This window comes from Alligator sinensis, unplaced genomic scaffold, assembly GCF_000455745.1.
Source record: "Alligator sinensis unplaced genomic scaffold, ASM45574v1 scaffold442_1, whole genome shotgun sequence".
Classification (NCBI taxonomy): Eukaryota; Metazoa; Chordata; order Crocodylia; family Alligatoridae; genus Alligator; species Alligator sinensis.
The window spans coordinates 3,374,506-3,391,833 of NW_005841829.1; the positions used below are offsets into that span (position 1 = coordinate 3,374,506).

Consider the following 17,328-nt stretch of genomic DNA (forward strand, 5'->3'; position numbering starts at 1 on the left):
TATTACAAATTTTACAAAGTGCAGTAGGTAGGCAAATCCTCAGAGCACCATCACTACTAATAACCATAACTGTCAATGCCTTACTCTCATGCTGCCCTCCCTCACACACCAACTGAAAAGATGGTTCACCTTTGACCTAAGTCAAATGGAGTGCATAGCCACTATTGCAATATAAATGGTATGGATATGGATCCCTCTCCACCACACACAGCTATTTTGGCATTATACTAAATGTTAACCTTTACAGTGATATTATAATTGTATATTACCCAAGTTCCTTCCTGCCAGACCTTTTAATTCTTCTTCTTTTCCTTTAGTGTTTCATGGTAGAATTGTAGGGTTTTTTTCAGCAACTCCACAACTTGCTTGGATAAAGGTGTAATGTAGTTGCTGCTGTTGGTTTAATTTAGCAAGGTTCTCCTGGAACTCCAAGCTTTGACTGTCCTTTAGAAGCAACAAGAGAGAGAGTGTCCTCAATTTGTTACTGATTTTCAAACATTTCACTTTCCCCACAAACCCTGAACTGTCTGATGTCTACACTTGCATCCTTGGGGACAGAACCATGTTTCCCATTTGTTTGCACAAGGGCTTGTTCAGCAAACAATAAACATTGACCATATATGCCTGTGGACCTTACTCTAGGTCTGTTCTTCCCCACCCTTTTACGTGCCTATGAAAGGTTCCATTGGTCCCTTGAGGCAATCTGTTGGATAATTTCCTATTACCCACCTCAACTTTATTCATAAATGTGCTAATAGGTCCTTTTCAGATGGTAACATTTTGATGCACTTATTATTCCCTTCACTGATGCCAACAATTTCCAACAGATCAGCCATTTACTTACAGAAATGTTTATGTACACATAGAATTCCATTGAAGACCCAAGGCATGCACCATTCCTCATTAGAGAAAGTGGGCCGGAGGCTTTAGAACTTGGATCCTTGATATCATCTCCTGCTCTGACTAATGTGATTAATATTTTAGGGCAATGTTGGACTCCGTAACGCACAGCATTTTTCTGCCAAACACAATGGGCTGTGAACCCCTGATGTCTTGGACAGAATTGTTTGGGACAACTGAAGATTATTATCCCACCGTCGACCATCAGACAGGTGTGTACATAGGTCTAGCTTGAAAAAAGTGCTCTGTCTGTGTCCAAAGTTGGAATTTAACACTCTTAAATCTGAACTCACTGTGGAACCTGTCAGCACATATGTGTCCAATTCAATATGGCTGTACTTATAGTACAGAACTGTACAAGGTATAAAAGCACTGAAGAACAATAATAATGAGCGTACACTGATATTATATCTAAATATCTCTGTCTACTTTGATTTCCCGCATCCTTTCAGTGTACGGTTGCAACATAAATGGATTCCTTACCACAATACCCTGGTGGGATATGAAAGTATTATTCCCATTTTGTAGATGGAAAAGTAAGTCTGGGAGAGGTTGAATGACTTGCCCAAAGTATGTGGTAGAATAAGGAACTGAACCCAGAACTCCTGAATCTCATCCTTTGTGATTTCATGACAAGTCTAGTGCTTGATGAGCACTAGATTAATGAATTAATTAAGTCTCACCATAGAATGTTATCTTCGTTATTGCAAGATGGTAAATTTAGGGTTACCGAGTGAGTCAACAGCAGTTTAGGAGTAGATCCTAATATTTCTGATTCCCAGTTTTTTACTTTATCCACTTGAAATGAAGCAACTGTCTTTGAAACCCTTTGACTAATACTGAATTTCAACTGTAGTATGGCATAGTAATTTAGTTTGATAGACTGACATCTCTTTAAATGTTCTTCAACTTCATATATATTTGTTAACTGGAAATGACCAGTTAAATACAGAGTTCACTTGTGAGACTGGGAATTTCAAAGAGCATCACAGAACTCTGTGGCTTGTAGAAATGTATTTGGTAATAACTCAATAATTCCTTGCTGGATTGCTTGGTGATTGCTTCCCAATGTTAGGCTACCATTCTTCTTCCCCACCACAAGTATATTGAAACTTTACACTTCATGAGGTCACAGAACTCATTTGGAGACTGTTTTAAGGAATTCACTCTAAATGGCATGTGCTCAGGCCAGATCCCTGCTAAAAAGGCTCAGTTAGCATCCCCCATTAGAAGCCTTTTTCCTTTCTTAATAGTTGATTCAAATTCCTAAAGAGGCTGGTTTATTTTTCTCCTTGCTCAGGCTAAATTATTCAACAGGTTTTGAAAGCAAGTACAGTACAGCTCCTATAACATTACTGTGCCAGATTTGTGATAAAAATCATATCTGATTCATATTTCATGCAGTATTCTCCCAAAAATGTATTTGTGCTTTCAAACACCTGTGCTCTTCTTAAAAAAATAAACTCAACCTGTCAGAATGCAATTTAAAACAGCATTTTCCAAACAATTTATATTGTGACAAATTCATGATACTCAGGGATTCAATGCTTCATGTGTTATAAACCTTGCCATTGCAGAAAAGATTCAGATGCCTGGCCTAAAAACACATACGTCCCTATAGTTTCCACTGAAAGAGAATATCTAAGGCTGTACAAGAAACAAGGAATTCTGACAATTTAAAACTTGCTTCATTTTTAAAATGGAACAAAAAAGTCAGTTTCCGCAACATTTTTTTTAATTGGTAGTCAGTGTGAATAAAATTAAAACATCTCATTTCACCTTTGCTTTTTTCATTTATATGATTAATTTTGCCGTTCTCCAAACTTTTTAAAAGTTCTCAGAACAAACTATTATTAAAATTAACACTTTCTAGTGGGCCATTTTGATTTCAATGGCTCAGAATTGTTCCATGATAAATAATTCCATGTGAAAAAATAAACCCACCTCTAAGAATATTTCATTAGCTTACAGATATATCAGTGATTCGGGTGTAGGGGTGAAGAGCTTACTGGCCAAGTTCACAGATGACACCAAGTTATGGGGAAGCATGGTCATGCTTGAAGATTGGCTACAGATACAGGCAGATCTAAACAGGCTAGCAAGTTGGGCGAGTTGAAACCAGATGAAGTTCAGCATTGAGAAATGTGCTCCACCTGGGGACAAACAACCCCCTACATACCTACAGGCTTGGTGGCGCCAAAGTGACCAGCACCATGAATAAAAGGGACCTGGGGGTAACAACAGACTACAACATGAATATAAGCCATCAGTGTGACGCCGTTGCCAGCAGGACAAATAATACTCTGGCGTGCATCAATTGATGCATCTCCAGGAAAACCAAGGAAGTGATTCTTCCATTCTACTCAGCTCTGGTGAGACCACAGCTGGAGTACTGCATCCAGGTCTGGGCACTGCACTTTAACAAGGATGTGGTAAAACTTGAGAGAGTCCAGAGAAGGACCACCCATATGATTAGAGGCTTGCATGGCAAGCCATACAAGGAAAGGCTGAGGGACTTGGGACTCTTCACCCTGAGGAAAAGAAGACTGACTTGGTAACAGCTTACCGCTATATCAGGGGAGTACATCAAGGGCTCAGAGAACAACTGTTCACCAGGGCACCCTTGGGGAAAACAAGGAGTAATGGCCACAAACTCCTGGAAGACCGTTTCAGGCTCAACATTGGGAAAAACTTCTTCACAGTCAGGGTGTCCAGACTGTGGAATAAGCTGTCTCCGAAAGTGGTGCAATCGCCTACCCTGGAAATCTTCAAGAAGAGACTGGACAGTCACCTTGCTGGGGTCACCTGACCCCAGCAATCTGTCCTGCCTGGTGCAGGGGGCTGGATCCAATGATCTTCCAAGGTCCCTTCCAGCCCCTTACAATCTATGAATCTAGGAATATGACTTGGTGCAATGATCCTGCCAGAGCTCATATGCTAAGCAGAGTTGAGCTGGGCAAGTAGCTCGCCTTTGTTTTATCATATAGCTTCATCCATGTTTTTTCTACAATTACATAGGAGAACATAAAAAGTGCCATATTGGGTCAGACTAACATATCCTTTTTCCAATAATGGAAGGAGTAGATGCTTTATAGGGAGAGCATAGGAACCAGTTATATCTAAAGTGATCTATGCCCTGTTCAAACTCTCTAGCATCCACCCTCATTGTTCTAGGCATGTCAGAGGATAGGTCCCTCACTGTTCAGTTTAAATGTCAGTTGCTCAATTTTGGATGTTTGTAGATATTCCTAGAGTCCTGTGGAGTTGCATTAATTTCTTTCATGTTCTTGTAGAACCCCCAAGATTGTTTTCACTTCCTTCCTCCCCGAGCGGCCTCAAAATAAACTTTACACATGTGCAGGGCATGCATATGAGGTACCTGGGCTAGGAACAAAAGTTACACATCAACCAGCATAACTGATCAGAAACTAGTTCAAACCTGTAACAGAACAGAAGTTCAGGGCACACAAAATGCTTTCAAAACAGCTGAAGCCGATTTAAGATAGACCTGGATGGATCAGATTTTAACTGATTTAGGTTAAAGTGGTCTATGGAACTTCTGTCCCAGATCCAATTGTCCGACCCAAGCAGACTTAGAATGGAAAAGAAAGACAACACTTTATTGATCTAGAGCAAAAGGAGAATTTAAGCTAGCAGAGTATGACATGGCACACATTGGAAGCTGTCCATGAGAATGGAGTGAAGGTATTGACACTACTTAAACAAAAGGACCATGTGACTTTTAATGACAAAATGTGTAGAAGTTCATAATAAGGCATGCAGAACTCATTCAGTGAAAGTCTAGCTCTCACCTCAGCTCCTGACTAACTCAGGATCAGAACTACACTGGCAACAGGTCTATATTTAAAAAGAAGTATGTGTTGTAACTTTTAGCACACTTCCTCTGAAAACATGGAACTGTCCAGTAGAGAGAGATTATAGACTTATTTTGCTCTGCTTTGGGAAGCATGCAGCCAGGCTCTGATACAATAATCTTATTTGGTTACAGCTGACATAGTTCATGTCAACACAGTGGCATTTTTTCCTACATGTAAATCATGTTCTCTAATCCACCCATGCCATGCTGTAGACTCCTATATCCGTACATTGTGGGAAAATCCAGGGAGGTATCCTATATGGCCCTGAGTTCAAAATACAGTGGTAAAACACTCTGTGCTTGCTTGAGCCATGTATACACTAAAGCTTTGATTGTTGTTAGCACCAACAGAACTTTTTCAACTGTGAATTAGAAGTCTTATTTTTGTCACAATGTATGCAAGCTTTAGATATGGGACATGAATCACTACTAAGTTGAGGAAATCCTTGCAATCTGGAAAAACTGTCAGCAAAATGGCATTCCCTCTGGGTTGAAATTTGATCAACACATCAGGTCTAGCAAGGGATGCCAGTGGAGAGTAATGGAAATATGAATTCATCCTTGAAGAGAGGATTGCCCCAACATTTTAGGAAGGGTCAGACGATGGTATAAACTCTACGGCTCCTTCACATCCCACTCTTTAGCTCCCTGCCTCTCTCCCCTCTGAGAAGTAGCTTCTCAGCATCTTTTTGAAGTGTGCCTGGATGTAGTATAACTTATTTGCTATTCATCTTATCTCATTTAGATAACATTTTTGCTTCTGTTCTCTTTACGGTTTAGTGAAACTCTATCTGATCCTTTCTTTCCCACTCAAAGGAAACTTATAAATCTCTTGCAGAAGCTCCGTCTTCCAGCTGATCTTTTTTCCAGAAGAATATTCCAAATGACCTGACATCTTGGTGCAGTACATTCTCCAACAAGAGACAGCTCTTCAGGGAATTAACCTTTCCTGTAAGAAATAGAGAGAGAGCATTCAAAAGAGCCAAACCTTACTGTCAGCACCTTTTGACTGTCTGCTACATGCATCAGCACTTCTGGAATATTTTTCTGACTTCCAAAAATAATCTGATCCTTTCAGAAGTCAGAGCAAACAGGGAAACTAGACCTGACAAGAACTGTTCCATGAAAGGAACAGGCTGTTGCATTTCTATATTGCCAGCAAAGCTGATATTTATCAGTCAGCTCAAAAGTCAGTACCAAGTACCACTGCTTTACCATGCTATAGTATTTCAAGGTTACTTACTGTACACATATAACTGTAGAAAAGTAGCTAATTTCTTCTTGTGCGATCTTGAAGTAGCAAAAATAGCTGCACTAAAAATGCAAACTTCATTTCATTTTTCAGCAATAAAAAGCTGTGAATTTATCCTCTCTCCCCCATCTTCTACATGAATAGAACAAAAAAATATCCAAGCTCAATCACTCCAATTGTACAAGAAGGAACCCAGAAAATATGGGGTGAGAAGTACATCCACTTTAGCTAGGAGTCATGCAGGCTGCCCCAGTTCCAATTCTCCCAGGGTTGGAAGAGGGGGGAACTCGAGCCAGTCAATAGCATAGGATAACTTACGTCTAGGAGGTGACTGATTCAGTTCACTTCTGAGCTGCCCCTGGAGTCGGGGCTTCTGTGAAGTAGGAACCTGGCTTTGAAGCTTCCCCCTCCGCCCTCCTTGAATGAACCCCAAGGGGGTTGGTATAGTGATGTTCTACTCCTCCTTTGAAATCATGAATCAATCATTGTCACACGGTTCTAGGCCTCAGTCTCTGGCCAAGTGTCAGTCTGTATTTCACTTCTGGTGTTTGGCTTTAGAAGTGCCTATACAAAATCTCAGATTTAACCATCCTTCTTTCTTGGGTATTCGAAACTCAAATACTGATTGAAATTTTGCATCTTTTGCCTTATTTTTCTCCTTCCAAGCTACCTGCACTAGATAGGAGGGCATAGCCTTACAAGATCTGAGACACTTAATTCAATATTACTTTATATTAATTCTGCACATACAAATGAAAGCATTTATAGTACATGGATGATACATGAACAAAATCAAAGTTCTCTTGATGCTTCTGCCATTTGTCATAATTTAAACTATTTAGACTCATTTTTGATTCAATTGATTCAGCCCAGCTGCATCATTTACTCTCTTAAATAAACTGCTTGACTAAATGAACGTCAAAGAACATTTTAGTTCACCTTGTTTGAAAGCAGTGATATGATTTATTTTGTGCTGCATGCTTGATGCAATGTGGAGACAGATGAAAGAGTCAAAAGTGGGTGGGGGGATGGGTCTCCCATCTAATCTACTTTCCACATGTGTACTGGTCTCATCCTTGTGGTATCTGAGTCCCATTCCAGTGCTATTTATTTTCATATGTTTGATCAGAGCTGCTGTAAGAACCTCTTGATTGATGTGGGGCCAGATCCTCAGCTGCTATAAATTGATATAACCCCTTTAAACTGGAAACTGCCATAATCTCTAAAGCTGAGATCTTTGTCACTGTCCCAGAAACTCCCTTGAGACTAAATGTATTAGTCATCCCTATGGACTTGAATGAAAAGAATGGATGTAATGAGTTAAAAGAAATATCATTTCTTTTTCCTACAAACTCCATTTGGGAGAATGAAGGTAAAATTAAAGGGCTCTGTATTGGCTCTGGCTATAATGCTTCAAGCTACTCTAGTGCAGGATATACACAGTCTGCATATTTGTAGACATCCAATGGGAGCTATTTGCAAGAGAATACCACTCTCTTGTTTCCCTCTAGCAAGTGTGTCAGAGAGCCTCTTCCTTGGAGTCAGCTATACATATTTTCTGTTAGCTTGGGTGGTAATGACGTATGTTTCTGCCTCCTAAAAAAGTTTGGATTCCATGTTGACTATGTGTGCATGTGTATGCTGATTTATAGCTAGTCTGCGAATACTTCCAATAGCATGTGGATTCATTATTTTGCTCTTATTTTTTGCATTCTCCAAATATATATTTTAGATATTTTTTTCCATAAAAATGTTCACAGAAAAGCAAATGTCATATTTTATGCTTTAAAATAATGCTGCAATATTTGCCAACAGCTATACTGCTGCTCAGCAAACCTTCCATCTTCACTGGAAAAAAAAATTGAATGCTTTTTATTGACATCTTTTCAACTGAAATGTCCCACCAGTTTTGCTCCTTGTACCCAACAGAGAGAAAAATGTTTTACCCACTCCTGCAAAATGTTACCAACAGTTTCTAACATATTATCTAAAAATAAACAATTCACACAGCGTTAACACTTATTATGGTCTCTCGAAGTGAGTAATTATAACTTCCAGAGCACTTTTGAGTAAGCATTTCTGTGAAGTTTACAATATTTATCTATCTATAAAGCCTGGGGTATTGCTGATTTCATTAGGTATTGCCTGTGTAGTACTTTGACTATCTCCAATGTGTCACATTTTGAGAGAAATTGTCTATTTGTTCACAAAATGATCTATATTCCACATAGATGTGATGCACCCTTACTTTAATGGTTGGAAATTGTATGTAAGAGGAAAAATATCATAAAATGGATATAGCGTGCATTGTTACTTATACTAAAGGATTTGATTCCATGCTATTTTAAATTTCCTGCATAAATAATATATTGTGCTTCTGGTTTTGGGTCTTTGCCAGACATTGTTTCTCACGTTAAGGGCCTCTCGGGTTACGAGATGTGTACTCTGAGATTCTGTGGGTAAATGACCTACAATAATAATGAATAGTAGTACATGAGATGTAAGAGTTAGATTATACTAGATCGGGGGTTTTCAACCTTTTTTCATTTGTAGACCCCTAAAACATTTTGAATGGAGGTGCGAACCCCTTTGGAAATTTTGAATAGAAGTTTGAACCTCTTTGAGTTGTAAGTGTGGGCATTCACAAACTTTTGATTGATTATAGTCATCTTTTGTGGACCCCTTAGACATAGTCTCCAGACCCCCAGAGGTCCACAGACCACAGGTTGAAAACCACTGTACTAGATACCACAACATAGATGGTATTTGGTATCTGTTCAAAGGAATAATGGAGGATGCTTATGGTCTTAATAGAATAAGGTGTAGGCCAGCATTTCTCAACCCATGGGTCAACCCAAAAGTGGATCGCAAGAAAATATATGAAAGGGTCATGAACAAACTTTAAAAATGGATTCTCCTTTAAGGGAGAAAAATGTGGCTTTCCCCTTGAAGGCTGGCAGAGTTCCAGCCTGCAAGAAGCTGCCTGGGGACACCCCATGCCCCACACCCACCGCCCCCCGCTGCAGCCACCCACCCCCTGCCCCACACACTGAGGGGCTGGGGCCTAGGTGCGGAGGGCACTGGGTCAGGAGTGAGGGGTGCTGGGTTGGAACTGACCACTGATGTTTACAAATGGGTCCTGGTACAAAAAAGGTTGAGATCCACTGGTATAGACTCTTCATGCTTAGAATATACTTATTGCAATGAATTGTATGATGAGTTTTATAAGTATTTCCACTTCAGTTCTCTTCCCTACTAAATATGTTGCAGGGTCTGACTTATTTTGGACATCCATTCATCCGGAATACTGGAGCAAACAAAATGTCTGTGACTGGCTGCAGTTTTGCTGTGACCAATATAAACTAGATGCCAACTGTATCTCCTTTTCCCACTTTAATATTAACGGCTTGCAGCTGTGCAGCATGAGTCAAGAGGAGTTTGTACATGCTGCAGGCATCTGCGGCGAATACCTATATGTCATCCTACAGAACATCAGGATGCATGGTTAGTGTTTCAGAAATCAAACACACAACAAGTCTTACAATTTATTTTATTTCATTTTATTTTATTTTGGTGACTCCATGCCAGTAGAGGGCTCTCGATTGATTGCTCTGAGGACCGAAGAAAAGCTAGAATATGGCTGATATCTTGGACCCCTATAGATAATGGTGATGGCCACATTAGAAATGCAAACAGATAACAGGTTGCATAGCTACAAGTTTCCCAACTGCACCCCATCAATTTCCCTTGCCCCTAGCTTGAGAGATTCAGCCCTAGAAGTGAGACAGCTCTGTGTAAATTCTGAAATCTATTCAAATCTTGGCTTCACCACTAAAATTGCCCAGGTTGCAAAATCTAGTTGTGGTTTATCTCAAATAAGCATTGGATTCCCATTCAATTTCAAATACAATTCCATTCCTAGGGTAGCTCAGTACACCGTTACCATGCTCAGCACAGAATACCAAAGGTTGCACTGTTTATTACTTAGCCAGCAAGAGATTGTTGTTGAACTGCATTATCAGTACAATATGGAGCTTTAATATACCTGTTATCATTCCTGACTACAATCTTTTTTAAAATTTATTTTGCAACATTTTGGGAGATTTATGTAAATGATTTTAGTTTCATATCTCTCTTAAATGATTACCTGTCTTCTCTAAATGATGGAAAGGGCAGTTTATTTCCTATTTGGTCACTCATGAGAGATTAAGGGAATAAGATTAGCTGGGATGGCCTGGTAAAATGCAGTTTAGATTAGGGGTGCCAAACATATACAGTCCACAGACCAGATCCAGCCCTCCAAGCCCCTCAGTCTGGTCCCTTGCGCTGCCCCTGGTCTGAGCAGACCCATGTCAGGCACAGCAGCCTCAGGGCTCCTCTCATCTAGGCAAATTTCAAAATGGTTTAGAGTTTAAATAAACCTGCTGGTCATTGGTACAAAAGTATGTGCCCATGTAAAAAGAAGATATTGTGTAAGTGTCCCTGCAGTCTGGCTATCTTGGATAGCTAGAGTAGCCTTGGGAGATCTATAGGCAGATAAAAGTGCAAGCCATTCCTTGAGCCTGCTGACTGCTGGTAACTAGCATGATATCAGGCACAGGACCTGAGAGAGAGCAGACCATCTCTTCTGTGCTCTCAGTACTCCCTCTGTCTGTGTCCTAGAAAGAGAAACAGCTTTAATGTAAATGGAAGGACTGGGCAGACAAGGAAGGATATGGGGGCAAAAATAGATGGGAACAACTTGGGGGGCATAAAACACAAGGGAAACTGAACAAGATGCTCAGATGGAAATAGCAGGGGACAGGAAAAGATGGGACAGGAGGTTAGTGGCTGCAGGGAGGGTGGGATTTAGCGGATGATACATGTAGAGTAAATCAGGGTGTTGCAGTGAATATAGTTAGTGTCCACAGGAAAACTGCTGTATTGTTGGTTGCTGAATCTGGTGGATAAGAAAGGAAACTTCAGGAAATAAAATGGTTTACACAGCTGAATGTTTCCCCTAAGAATTAGTCTTTGCCTGCCTTTTCCAAAGAGCTGCTATGCAATGCTATGTAAGACATTTAGAAGGAAGTAAATTTGTGGAAGGAAAGATGGTAGTGTTATTCTAAAATTTTAACTGTGGGCAAGAGGAGATTTATATGCACCCAATGGGCATTGCATGTGCAATTTAATGTGAACGGGTAAAATCCAGCGATATTTGAACAAGGGTACACTGCTCCCAGGCACAGCATCTACACATGTGCTGGGGACAGCAGCACTTTTTGCTGGAGCAGAGCAGGCCCGGGCTGGCAGTGGGCTCAAGGGGTCAGCCTGGGGCTCTGGGTGGCAGAATCAGGTGACAGAGGGGCAGCTGGGGCACAAGAGTGCCAAACATGCAGAGCCATGTGGCTAGGCAGCAGGCAGGTGTCTGGCCCCCTGCTGCCTGGGCTGACCGAGCACAATTTACACCTGGGTCAGCGTTTACACATGTGCTTCACCACATCTAATAACTCCACCATAAGATAGTACTATCCCCGACTATTACTTGGCTGTTATCAGTTGCAGGAGGCAGGTATATTCCCATGCGTTTCAAAAGTTATCTTGGAATATAAATCCCACTCAGTGCCAAAGAAAAGACCATGAGGGCATTAACAATTCCTCAGTGTTCAGAGGTGGGACACTATGCAGTAAATAAAGCATGGATGTTCATTGTGCACCATCCATCCTGGGTAATGAATGAGGCAGAAGTCTTATGGAAGAAATAGTATGTAGTAATATAATCAAAGACTTTATAATAATGCAAATGGACAAAGGAGCCATATAAAAGTAGTGCAGGTAGCCTTATTTTTGGCATCTCCTCACTTTTCCATTGTAACCTTAATAAAGTTGTTTACACACACACACGTTTATATATTTATTATATTATTTTTAATATAATGCAATTACTAGGTACGATGAACGCATTTACTGATGCGCAGCAAGGTCACTCTTACAGATTTTACAAACAAAGGATCCAATCCTATGAAGCATTAAGCATCTTCAACTTCCATTGAGTTCTGCATGCTCAACACCCTCTTAAGAATCTGATTTTTGGCACAGGAGATGAACTCTCATTTTAGTGGGGAAATCTCTGCACAGTGCTCTTTAAAGGAGGGATAAGAATCAAGGAAGACTAATTCATGTGTGTGGAAGAGTAAAGAAAAGTAAAATAAGTATGAGAGCAGGAGAATGGTTCACAAGGGTGAGGTAGGCAGAATATGACAAAAGCATAAGGCGTTCAGCTAGGAGGAAAGTGGAGGAACAAGTGGGAGCAGGTCATAGTTGACTAGGATCACAAGAATGTCCTTAAGAAGCTCAAAATTGATGCAAGACATGAAAGGAAGATGGTAGAGAGATCTGAAGAAAGGAGGGACATGTTTAAATCTGTTTAAAGGAAAGAAAATCTTAGCAGAAGCCTTCAGACAGACTGAAGGCTTGTGTCATACTTACATATGGCGTTTAACCATAATCTCTCATGTCCACAAAATGGAAGTGATGAAAAATAACTCGGTCTGTGCCTTAAGGATCAGTGTAAAGACATTCTGCTCAGTGTGGAAGTATATAATTAAACTCCTAATTGCGTGTTTCCCCCTCCCCCCAGGCATTTCTTTTTTTAATGACAATGAAGAAACAAAGCCGTCTATTGGAGATTGTGAGTAAATTTGTTTTGTGTACACACTGCTCTGTTCACCAGGAAGGGTGCAGTGTATTCCATGATTATTAGCACTACATCTGCATGAAGCCACATCGAGGAGTTTTCACAAATGACAAAATATCTCATTTGTTTCCATTTTAACACTTCAAGTTAGAAATTCCTGTAAGGGGCAGGGAAAGTTTGGTGAAGTTCGCAGCATAGGTTCCTACCTTCCTCCTCCCCCTCACCCCCAACACAGAAATTACTGAGGTCCTATGCATCAGAGGCTCTATCACTGTGGATCACTATCACTAAGCTGTTCAGGGAAAGGTGATTCTATTTTGCAGAGAAGGTTGGCAGCTTGAAATCTGGTTTTGAAATGAAAACCAAGTATTTTGCAGTTCCCTTTGTACAGGAGTGGAAGCCTAGTGCAGTGACCTGGCAACCTCCACTTTTTTCAAGATACCAGAGCCAGAGCCCTGAGAGCCAAGGGTCCCAAACTCCACGGCAGTCTACATGGTTGGACTCCCAGAGTTGCAGACTTTGGGAGTCCCAGGGGCTTCAAAGCCTGGAACAAGTCTGACTGTTGCAGGGCTTTGGATTCTGGAAAACCAGACCTCTAGCGACGCACTACATTGGGCTATATCAAGGAGCCAGGCAGACATATTGATAAGAAATAAGGCCTAGATTCTGTCTGTACTTTGGTGAAACTGGACCATCACCTCAAATCTCTTGATTTAATCAAATCAGCCAGTTCTGCTGTGACCAGGTGTAGGAGTCAGCCTGTGGTTCTAGAATCACATTCAGCTAAAATCCTTATATATAACTGAACTACCATCATTTTTCCACAATTTAGACAGTATAGGAAAACCCTCAACATGGGATTACATCCTTCAAGCCAGCACAAAAGACACTGCAAAAATTGACCAGATCTTAGATGCCAGAATCCCACCCCAGAAAGTGGGTGGGGAAGTGCTGTCTAACCATTTCCTGGTAGGGCATAGTGTCCAACGTGTAGTTCTACCTGCTATTGTTGGGCCAACAGCAGAGTTTTACATCTAGACATTGAGCATTAAAGTTATGAATCTCTACACTTTCAGAAAAAAAGAGTAAGGCCAGATCCTCAAATGATTTGGGCATCTACCTTCCCTTGATTAATACCTTTTAAGAACCTGAACCTAAATCCCACCTCTCCCTCTGTAAGCAGTGGCAAACTCATAAACCACTAAGGATCAGCAGCTAAGAAAGGGTTTGTAACATATTGAACACTGGCTTACATAATGGTATAAAGTAACGACACAGGCAGCACAATCTATTTTCCATCATGATTATTTAGTAGCCCTCTGCTACTCCACCCAGTAAAATATCTTCATGAGTCTTCACTGTAAAGTGCTATGCTACGAAGAAAGTTAGACTCTTCCCTTTGAAGTCCTTGTTGTCTGTGTACAAGACAGAATAGATTGGTGACTTGTAGAAGTTAGTTTTGCAGAACTAATGATGTTAAGTATCCTAGGAGACCCCCTCCCCAGAGGTTGTTATTCAGTATTGTCTTCTACATTATGTTACCGTAATACCATGCAATACCCCTTTATCAGGTAAGACGATATAGCTTGTGTCTCTGCAAGGTTGTTGCCAAATCTCACGCTCGTCCGTCACTGCAGCACTTTGCCAGCACCGAAGCACCGCATAGCATGTTGAATACTAAGGCAGGAAGCCCCATCATAGCTGTAGATCCACTTGAGAAACACAACACAACCTAAGTTCTATAAAACAAAATTGCTAGACATATGATATATGACATGTAGGATGATTTAGAGCCCTCTGTTGTGGTGCTTGTCTATCATACAAACCAGCTGACTGAATTAATGTTCACTTTGGTTTATCATTATGATAGAACTGTTTATATTAACTAAAAGATAAAGTTAACAGATCTCACTGCCCCACTATCCCATAGCATTTACTTAGCTGAACACTCTGACCTTCTGACCAAATATTACCAGGCTCAGAAATTCCTCCTCCTTCACTTGACATATCATTTTGTAATTTTGTTCCAGACAATGCTAAGGCATGCCTGAGTGCGGGTGGCATCAAGAGTCAAGAATGTCACAGTCATGGCAGAACAAGTAAGTATATATTTGAAATGCAAAAATTGTGCTTGAGAGATTATATAAATGGTAGAGTCACTTCTTGATGCCTCAGATAAGTCAAACCTAAACCAGTGGTAGATTTTGCTGTCAGGTTTGTATCATGAAGCATGTGCTGTTTGGTGCTTTTTTTAAAAGTCTTATCTCCTGGAATTGGGTTAATGTAATCATTTGTTTTTTATAAAGGAAGTTTCTAGCCCTCATAACTGTGGGGAAAAGCTAAAAATGTTTAATTAAATGTAACCTGGAGGCTCAAAATCCAGAGGCAAATGAAAGAATTCCATGTATTGCTGCTGTTGTTAGAATGCCGTTCTCATGATTTTTAAGTTGATCTCAAGATTTTGAAGAACAAGGCTCATGATTTTTGAATGCTTGAGATTACCAATACTGGCTTTGTAGCTTCCCCATCTACTTGGTTCCTAGGGTCTTGCTTCTTCAGAATTTCAAGAAGTACAGTCTGGCACCCATGCACACCATGTTCATCTTCTTCTTTCTTTGGAGGTTCTTATCTCTCATAGAGAGTGTTTTCAGCTCAAGAAAACCTCTGGTTTAGCAGAAGCAGAACAGAGGAATCTAGCAATGTAAGGAGATCTGCACAGATGCTGCCTGTATTCTATGTATAATGAAGATGCTGGTGTCTCTAACTCCTTTGATCAGCAGTAAAAATACTTAAAACATTTTATAGGGAACCTTCAAATTGGTATTATTGTTATTATTATTATTGTTGTTATTATCAATATTAAAAATGCAATTGTCCTTTATTACATTACCATTCTGTAAATATTAGTGATATAACTGGCAGCTAAACCTCTGAAGGAGAGAGCTTCATCCCAACTTTACAAAGGAGTTAAATTCCAAATTTTAGTGGGGCCAAAGGAAGATGCTGCATTTTTTGAAGGTCATTCTGGATTTGTTCTGTCTGCAAAATGTGACTTGATCCCACTTGCCATGCAGATAGACATTGCACTCAATCTTGAACAATTCAGTGGATGCCAAAACCAAGTGGTTAATGATCTTGAGCCCAGACTGAAAAAGCTGCTATAAAGATTGTTTCATTGAAGTACTGTGTCATGAATTCAGCCTTTGGGAAGGTCTGCTAAAACATTTTCTTCCTACTGCAGGCCTACAGAGTTCTCACCTGTGGGAATTTGTAAGAGACCTGCTCCTGTCTCCTGAAGAAAACTCTGGTATTCTTGAATGGGAGGATAGAGAACAAGGCATTTTTCGGGTTGTTAAGTCAGAAGCACTGGCAAAGATGTGGGGGCAAAGGAAGAAAAATGACAGAATGACATATGAAAAACTGAGCAGAGCTCTCCGGTGAGTTGAAAGATGGAAAGGTCACCACATTTAACATGGTGTTAATATGGGGTTATATAAAATAGACTATTTGACACAATTATACTTATTGCATAGCTTTAAAAATGTTTATTCAAAGTCTGAGCCAGAGTTACTGCTCTTTCGGTTACAGACAGGATTATGGGGCCAGATTCTCAGCTGCTGTAAATTGGCATGCCCCTCTCAAAGGCAGCAGAGCCATGCCAATCTACATCAGCTGAGAAGCTGGCCTAGGCTTGTAAAATGACACTATCTGCCTCTCTGCCTTGGCAATAATCCTAGCAGTTCATTTTGAATTGTGGTCATCATAAAAAGAAAAGCACACAGACTGAGTTCTCAAAGGAGCGAAGTACACCCTTCAAGAACTCTGGGAAAGTTTTAACCTCTGCAATGTAAATGGAGCTGTGGGTGTGAGACTATCCACTTAAGAAAAAGACAAGAGCTCTTTGGAAAACATGAAATTAACCGCTCTGTTATTCTCCTATCATACCTTGCATGTGAAGAATTGCTTTTAATGGAAAATCCACTTAAATTTCGTTACTGCAGGTACTATTATAAAACTGGAATTTTGGAACGAGTGGACAGAAGGCTAGTCTACAAGTTTGGAAAGAATGCTCATGGATGGCAAGAGAACAAGCTATGAATTCCCCACACAGAGCAAACTACCTGTGCAACCCAAAGTGTTTGACAGGAACAGACACTTGAGAAAAGGACTTTTTCTCTTGCCTTTGTCCTCTCTGACAGGCTGAACTAATGGGCGGTGGTCCATTTCTAGGAGAGACAAGCCAGAGTACCATTTTGACAGCACTAGAATTTGGGGGCTTCTTCCCCACAACATACCTTGTGGCCAACATTAAACCTTAAGAAAATAGCATCTGTGATGCTGTTCAAGATTTTCTTAAGAGTAATAGTTGTATCTGTGATATCTGTCTCTGTGTCAAGAATTGTTTTTGTCATCAGCCAGCAGATCTCCAAATGAAATTTGTTTCTGTCATTCCCATTTGGAAGAGGTTGGTTAGGAATTTTTTCATTCTATTCTTAACTATTTTGCAGAATACATAAGGCCTTTTCCTACCTTTGGTTAGAATTCTCCTAATCATTCAGACAGCAGCATTTTGGCCAGGTTGCAATTTCTAAATGCCTATCCTCATTTCTGGTGCACCTACAC

The 17,328-nt window shown here is 40.4% G+C and overlaps 1 protein-coding gene across 1 annotated transcript in view; it reads left to right on the plus strand.

Annotated features, from left to right (window-relative positions):
• Nucleotides 1-16,997, plus strand: part of ELF5 (E74 like ETS transcription factor 5) — a 21,001-nt gene extending 4,004 nt beyond the window's left edge. The window contains exons 2-7 of the mRNA XM_006014662.2: nucleotides 985-1,112; nucleotides 9,300-9,533; nucleotides 12,649-12,699; nucleotides 14,736-14,804; nucleotides 15,947-16,142; nucleotides 16,707-16,997. Of these exons, the coding sequence (XP_006014724.1) occupies nucleotides 989-1,112; nucleotides 9,300-9,533; nucleotides 12,649-12,699; nucleotides 14,736-14,804; nucleotides 15,947-16,142; nucleotides 16,707-16,803 (771 nt within the window). The 5' untranslated portion in view covers nucleotides 985-988 and the 3' untranslated portion in view covers nucleotides 16,804-16,997. The remainder of the gene's footprint in view (nucleotides 1-984; nucleotides 1,113-9,299; nucleotides 9,534-12,648; nucleotides 12,700-14,735; nucleotides 14,805-15,946; nucleotides 16,143-16,706) is intronic.
• The last annotated feature ends 331 nt before the right edge of the window (nucleotides 16,998-17,328 follow it).